The 8,481-nt window shown below is 36.9% G+C and overlaps 1 protein-coding gene across 1 annotated transcript; it reads left to right on the top strand.

The window, feature by feature from the left end:
- The first annotated feature begins 252 nt into the window (after positions 1-252).
- On the top strand, positions 253-4,742 carry LOC105186827 (keratin, type II cytoskeletal 1). The gene is made up of 6 exons (XM_011147305.3): positions 253-361; positions 1,361-1,534; positions 1,843-2,127; positions 3,504-3,531; positions 4,049-4,120; positions 4,217-4,742. The coding sequence occupies exons 1-6, from the start codon at positions 253-255 to the stop codon at positions 4,233-4,235; spliced, it is 687 nt and encodes a 228-aa protein (XP_011145607.2). The 3' UTR covers positions 4,236-4,742.
- Positions 4,743-8,481: the final 3,739 nt, after the last annotated feature.

The raw sequence follows: 8,481 nt of genomic DNA, 5'->3' as shown, positions 1-8,481 counted from the left end.
TGAATTTGTACTCATTATTCCAATTGCACATTTGTCTTTCGGCGAGATATCCCAAGGCGAGCGCACATGCTTACACCGAAGGGGATTTTCTCGGAAAACTCAAAAATCTGCGTCCGTTCCAGCGCGATGCGGCGTGCTGCGCGGAAAGCGGCATGGAGGTGGCTTCGTGGTGGGTTCGTGTTACATAATTACATCAGGATCACACGCGTGTCGAATCGATGACTATAAAAGCGGCGAGATAAGAGGATCTGCATGCAGTGTATCCTAGCAATACCGAACACCATGGCTGTTTGCGCTTTTAACCTAGTGTTTTTATTTTCACTCGTGACAGCCCTCTCAGGGTTGCCAACTGTCATTCCAGGTGAGTGATTAGACTGTTGAAACCAAGAAAATTCATCGGTTGGTTTAAGGAAAAAAAGTCCTTTAGCATTTCCTAAATAATTATGGAAAATTTTAAGTGATTAGAAAAAGAAGATTGGTAAATCGTCATAATCATTCAAAATTCTACGTGTTTCAAAAATGGTAGAGGACTTTTCTACTTAACTTAATCCATTCTATCCGCGCACGTGCGATTTCTTCAAACAGCTTGCACGTATGTTACACTTCAGTAAATTAAACTGTCGCACTGAATATATTGCGACAATTCTTATCGCTCTAACAGTTCAACGCGGCTTAGTACTAAAGACAACTAGCATTTATTTACATAATATTAACATTCAGATAACTCAGAGGTCACGCGAATTTACGGTATTACCACGTGTGCATTCCGTAATATTTTGTCGATAATAATTGTTCAGCGTGAATGATATATACTTGCATTTATATTTGCACGGAACTAGCATGTTATTTACATAATATTAACATTCAGATAACTCAGAGGTCACGCGAATTTACGGTATTACCACGTGTGCATTCCGTAATCTTTCGCCGATAATAATTGTTGAGCAGGAATGTTATATACTTGGAGCAGAAATTTTTAACGTTTCACAGAATTATCATTGCTCGACGGATCTCGATAGTAATAGCCTCGCAGTTTGCAATATTTTCATTATTTGAACAACTCCATTCGTTATAATTTTAAACGTCATGCAGAAAAATCTCGAGAAAAACCAAGCAGAGATTTCGTGATCGTTTCAACATGTAATAACGTGAGAAAGATTAAGATTTTTTTACGTGAGAAAAATAGATTTTTTTACTTTATTTACTATCAAGAAGTTTTTCTTTGAAAATAACAATGACGCGTGGATTCACGCGCCAGAATAAATTCAATCGCGATTAATTTCAGATTACTACTTCGCGTTAGTTGACATAACCTCTTTATATTTTTTCTCACATAATGATCGACTCATTTTTATCGCAGTAATAGACGAGAATGTCACATTGCCGACCGACTTACAACCGCCGCCAATAGACGAGAAGGAACATCATGCAATAGTGTTCGTCCTTAGTCTGTACGCCTTAAAAAACAGTAGTAGCAATGAGCCGGAGGAAATGATTCAGAACGAAATTATCGAGACTGTACCAGATATACTGGGTAAGTACAGACTGTGTGCACGACCGTGGATAGAAAGATCTTGTCCGTTATATTTTATATGAATTTCTGAACGAGACTCCATCTTGTTCACCGAGATATATCTATTGAAAATCAATTCTTCCTGAAAAACTTGAAATTGAAAATCTACGACGAACACAAAACCACGACATGAAGCGACACATAAAATATTATATCCATCCTTCACCGTATTTCTTCTTAATTAAAATTAAAAAGAAGAATATAATAAATGGTAAGCGTGAATAGAGTAAAAACAAATCAGTGACTGGAGAAAAATCATATCTTCGCAGAGCCATTAGCCACCGTTCTTGTAGTGGTGGAGGACGACGAGGAGGAAAAGGAACATCCACTGGTTGACCTCGACGATTTCGCTGAGCAGTTGCAGGACGACGGTTACAAGGTCGAAAAGATCATTCATAACGGCAAGACGAAAGTACTCAAGTTGAAATTGAATATAGAAGAGGCGCAGAGTATGGTGGAAGCGGCTTCAAAGCCGCACGATGACATGAAACCCCGTCAAAAGAGGACCACTTGTTTAAGATGTGGTGGTGGCGGCGGAGGACGTAGACACAGGGGTGGGTATAGAGGTTACTGTTCCGCCTGTGGCAATTATCCTTCTGGCGGTGGTGGCGGACTTAGTAGGTATACGTAGGTTGATACGTGCAGTATCGTGGTATACGTGACTTTTATCGAATAAACAATGATCAACGATGAAGTTTCTGGTTCTGGTTCGCATTAAACTATGCGAGGCGAAATGGATGACAAAATTATACAGTGACGTGATTCGTCATCGGTGTGTTCACTGAAAAAACAAAAAGAAACAGACAGTTTTCAGAGTTGCCGAGAGATTTACGATCGAGAAAATAACCCGATAGTTTCGGAACATGTCTTCAATTTTCAGGTGCAGGTTCTCGAGCATGTTTGCATATAACTGTAACGTCATGTTAGCAATCGCCTAATAATTGCGTCAGAATATCGCGTGAATTGGTTGGCGAGAGTAAGTTGTTTACTATGTACATTTCTAAGAATCGAGATACACATCGATGACCGCGCTAATGTTTTCTCAAGACTTTCCTACTTTCAGTAAAACGAATCACGGATGCTTCTTGATTTTCGCATAATCTCGTATGTAGAAATGACTTACACGAAAAGAATTTTTCTGGAAACTGTTGACATTCGTATGCTAAGAAAGTGCCGCGCTAGTTTAACTGGATATATTCATGCTGAAAAGCTGGGAAAATATCCGAACAAATAATTATTTGATTGTTATAATATATCAATTTGGTCTTCGATATGAATATGTCGCGACTACGCGACAATATGATATATTATGTGATAAGTGATATATTATGTGATTATGTGAAAGTTTTCTTCGCTCAGTCTTGCACAATCATGCATATATCATTTTATAGAGAAAAAGAGAAGAAAAAAGAAAAATAAATACAATGACAGTTAATAACAATTGAGTACTAAGGAAACGATTTCAGGGATGATCTCATTCGATCGAGTCGCCGAATGATTTTTCGATACAAAAGGATGTATAGAAACCACGACAATTGCATGTAAAGTACCTTACTTGCTAATTACAGGAATCTAACATTAGTGAAACTTTACACGTAAGAGAGATACTAACAGCACTGGTAAAGTACTGGACAATTTTAATCGGCTAATTTTAACCGAATCAATTTAATTTTGATTGAAACAATAACACACATTTTTTTTACTCGCTTGGCTCTCCTCGGTAACTAATGTCGGAGCGTTTTGTCAAAACTTGCGGGTCATAACACCACACTTAACGTCACAACTTAACAGGACATTAACACTACATATGCCATTTTTTGCTGGGGCCGATCGTAACTGCGTTCTAACAGGGGCACGCTTTGTTCAGAACAACAAATAGCTGTTATGCCAATTGCAGTATCTGTTAGAATTGTACTTGTTGGAATTCCAGGAGGCGGTGGCGGCTGCAACACTTGCGGGTATGTACCTTTCAACACGATACTACTCACAGAACGTGACGATGGATCGCATACGTGAACTCATGCAATCGTCTGCCAAATATCGCCAAACACAATCGTTTCCATCCATGAAACTGTAACGAAACATGAAGAGAGAGAGAGAGAGAGAGAGAGAGAGAGAGAGAGAGAGAGAGAGAGAGAGAGAGAGAGAGAGAGAGAGAGAGAGAGAGAGAGAGAGAGAGAGAGAGAGAACGAAAGAGGTTTTTAACGGTCGCGATATTTTCGTTTGCTTTAACCGTCTGGAACCAGAGATTTGCCTGCTGGTTTGTTCGCGCATGAAAATTGCGTTCTATCCGGAATCTTAGCGTTCAATTTAGAGTTCTTAGAGTCCAATTTAGTTCAATTTTCATTCTTATTTGAACAACCTTTAAAATATCCGCCAATATATGCACGGTTGAGCCATCGTCGACGTACTTTATATTACTGTTACGTTCGAATTCTCATTAACCATGACTTTGTTGCTTTCTCAATGAACCAGCGGCCGCGGCGGCGGCGGCAGCGGCAGCTTTTCCCAGTCCTCTGCTTCGGCGCAATCTTCCTCCGGCAGTTGGTGAGTACCGAAACTGCATTACCAAAACTGCAGAACTATTAATTTCGGAAGCTATCGAACGCTCGCAACAGATTAATACGTCATTTTCTTTTCCAGGGGAAGGGGAAGGAAATGAGCGGGAACAGTACGCGTAACCACGTGAACATGTTGCCATCATATATGATTATTACTCGCGACTTTTTTATCGCGGGTATTTAGGTGTCATTTTGAATAATACCCCACTAGTGTCTACAATTTTGAGTATGAATAATCATGAACAATCGTTTCATGCATTAACTGTTTTAATGATGAAAAAATATGTTATGTAACTGTTTGTTTTCCAACTAATTACAATAATACTGGGATTAAGCAGCAATTTATTATAGTAAAGGATTATAGTAAAGCTAATCGTCTATTTGCTTCATTCGCATATCATCAAGATAGTAGTGACGACAGTAATTAATCATCGATAGACTCGGAAGAGTAATACATACCTTTTCATAAATTTAATTTTCCAGAACAATGTTGCGCTTACAAACATCTTTACGATCGCAGAGCGTGCAATAAATAATGATTTGAAATGTTTGTTTCAACAAATAAAAATATACGATAAAGCTTCTCAATAAATCAATAATGCATAAAATTTTCTCTGTGTAGCCGTTTATTACTAGATTTCAGTACTTCCTTAAAAAACAGAAAGACGTTATCATCACTATAATTATATATTCCCGACGTTTTCATATTCTCCAAGAAAAGCACCGAGAAGATAACGTGCAACGTGAAAAACCGTGTGGAGGTGGCTTCGCATTATATAATTACGTTAGTAAGACACATGCATCGAGTCGCTGACTATTTAAAGCGTGAGGTAAAAGAATCGATATCCAGTGCATCCTGACAACACTGAACAGCTTCAAAATGGCCGTTTATGCTGTTACCGTAGTACTCCTATTTTCATTCGTAACAGTCCTCTCAGGGCTGCCACATATTATTTCAGGTAAGTGGTTATTCTGTTCGTAATACAAAACCAGAAAGACACCGTGAAGAAGATATAGTGGAAAGTTTTTGCAATCGTATTTCATAAAATTCTCTCTGTACGTGTTACACCTTGTTTTCATGGTAAAAGATATTGCTTTTTTCACCGACTGGTTTAAGAAAAAACAACTTTAGTTCATTGATTCTATTTTGATCTCTTCACCTTAATTATAGAGCTAATAATTTAATCATTATTAAAAATGCGACATATATGCGTCGATAAAATAAATTTAAATTCCCCAGACAGAAACTATTCAATTATATGGATAAAGCTTTTACATTGAATTTATACCGCGAACAATTTGTAATTTGCAAAAAGAACTGTAATGGAAATATATTATAACGTCTAGTAGTTGATTTTTTCCGATTTTCGACAATTTATAATCTTTATTTAAAAGTCAAGTACAAAATTAATGAATGAAATATTCTCCGTTGTTATCGATGTCCTTATGCCATTCATCAGGCAGTTGCCGAAACCCATCATGATAGAAGCTTGGTAGCTTTGAGGTTATAATGTCAAATGAAATCGAAGTCATAATGAAATTTCGTATATCGCCAACTGACAAAAAATGTGTATCAGGGTATGCGTGTTGCATCGACCGAAATAAGTCTGACGAAAATAAAAATCTGATGGAGCCAGTGTGAAAAATACGCCGCGTGTGGGAGACATTCTAGCCCAAGTGTAGTGGTTTTCTTTGCTTCTGGTGGCTTCTGCTGTATGCGATTTAGCATTGTCGTGCAGCAGGATAACTTTACGGCTGCCTTGTCCAATAAATGGCCTTTTTCTCTCAATTGCATCGCTCAAACGTATTGACTGCTCTTGGCAGATCTCTGCTCTAATAAAACTATTAAGATCTCATAGTACAGCACATTCTTCTGGTCTCACCATGTACAGAGAAGAACTTTCCTTCTGAAACGTTTAGATTTTGCTGTCGATGTTGTCGGCAAACCAGGATCTACTCATGATTTTTTGAGCTTAGGATTTTCATACATAAACTATTTTGCCTCACTAATTATGATTTTGAAAAAAATCTTTTTTTTTGTTGCCTGGCGTGCAAGGTAACTCATGTGGTCAATCGGCGATTTTTGCTGTTAATAGTTAGCTCGTATGACACCCACTTTCCTTCTTTTTGTATCTTTCTCATACGGTGTAATCAATCACAAATAGCTTTCTGGCTTACTCACAGATTTTCCGCAAGTTCTTGTGTATGTGTCGTATTTTTATTCAGTAAATTTTGCAATTTCTCGCCTTCAAATTTTTGGACTGACCGGTGCATGGTTGGTCGTGAAGATCAAAATCACCATTTCGAAAACGTTCAAGTCAGTTTCGGCACGTGCGATCGGTCGCAGCAGTTTCACCATAAGCAGCAGAAATCATTTTGGCTTCAGAAACGTTTTCGTTTAAATAAAATGCGAAGCGTATCGCGTATCGAATATGCTTTATCCTCTAATTCATAGTCATCATGAACATACTGATTATTTGATATGCGTCAAACACCAAATCATACGTCATTTCGAAAAATTAACTGTCAACAACTTAAAACCGCAAAAGAACGGGAGAATATTTCAATTTTAAATTTTATTCTGAACTATGTTCATAACTTCATCGGAAAGAATTAACTACTGGGGTTAATAATAATAATAGAATGTGACATTGCAAAATAAACAAAGTAGTTAATACAAATTATCTGAAAAAATGCGGCCGGCCGCTCGTGTGTAAGTAGGACTAATTAAATTAAATAAAAAGGTCCTTTAGCATTGTTTAAAGAATTATGTAAAATTTTAAATCATTAGCAAAAAGATATTTGTGAATCATGATAATAATTCGAAATTCTACGTGATTATTTAAAAAATGGTAAAAAATTTTTTTTACTTAATTTAACTTACACAAGCGATTTCATTAGACACCTTGTATATAATATCTTTCAGTAAATTAACTATCGCACTGAATATTTTACGACATCTCATCGCTTTAATATTTTTATGCGGTTGAATACTACAAACAACGTGCATTTATTTACATAACATTAACATTCTCAGAGGGATAACTCAGAGGACACGCAAATTTTTTTTTATTTTTATTTATATTTTCATTATTTGAACAACTCCATCCGTCATAATTTTAAACATCATGCAGAAAAATCTGAGGTAAAACCAAGCAGAAATTTTGAGATCGTTTCACCATGCAATAACGTAAAAGAGATCAAATCTTTCATTGAAAATAACAATGACGTGTCAATTCATGCGTCGAGATAAACTCAACATCGATTAATTTAGAATTGCTACATCGCGTTAGTCGACGTATCTTCTTCATATTTTTTCTCACATAGTAATCGGTTCATTTTTATGGCAATGATAGACAAGAATCACACATTGCCGATCGACTTGCAACCGCAGTCGATAGACGATAAAGAACATCATGCATCAGTGTTCATCCTTAATTTATATACTATAGAAAACAATAATGGCAATGAGTCGGAGGAAATGTTTCAGAACGAAAATATCGAGACCGGACATACTGGTGCAGACTGTATGCACGACCGTAGATAGAAAGATCTTGTCTGTTATATTTTATATAAATTTCTGCACGGCTCTATCTTGTTCAGCGTGAAAATTCTATTGAAAATCATTTCTTCTACTGAAAAGACTTGAAATTGCAAATCTACGACGAACTGAAAGTCACGACATGAAACGATATACGAAATATCATATTCTTTATTCATCATATTCCTTCTTAATTCATCTAATTAAAAATATTTAAATAAAAATAAAAATAAAATGAAAATAAAATATTAATAAAAGTAAATATTAATCTAATTAAAAATAAAAAATAGGAATATAATAAGTGGCAAGCGTGAGTGGGATAAGGACGAAGGTGATCAAAGAAAAATCATATCTTCGCAGAGCCATTAACCACCACTGAACACCACCTAGCGGTGGAGAACGACAAGAAGGAAAAAGAATACCTACTCATCGGGAAGTTGAAGGACGAAGATTACGAGGTCGACGAGATCAATCATAACGACAAGACGAAAATGCGCAAGTTGAAATCGAATAAAAAAGAGGCGCAGAATATGATGAAAGCGTCTCTGAATACGGTGGGTATTCAAGTGATGGATGTCCTAGTGGCGGAGGTGATCAATGTCCCATTTTTGGTGGCGGTTATTATTTTCTTAGTGGTGGCAAATATAGTAGGTATACGTAGGGTGTGTTTCATTACAGTTTGCATCATGAGGACTAGAAACTCCGATACAGTATCGGAGCTCCTACCTCTGATGATGCAAACTGCAATGTTTGCGAAACATCAGCACAAAGCTGAATTACAACGCGGTATTCATCCGGAAGAAACA

The sequence above is a fragment of the Harpegnathos saltator genome, unplaced genomic scaffold (assembly GCF_003227715.2).
Source record: "Harpegnathos saltator strain DR-91 unplaced genomic scaffold, Hsal_v8.6 scaffold277, whole genome shotgun sequence".
Classification (NCBI taxonomy): domain Eukaryota; kingdom Metazoa; phylum Arthropoda; class Insecta; order Hymenoptera; family Formicidae; genus Harpegnathos; species Harpegnathos saltator.
The sequence above is the reverse complement of the archived record's forward strand: the minus strand, read 5'-3'. Positions and strand labels throughout refer to the sequence as shown.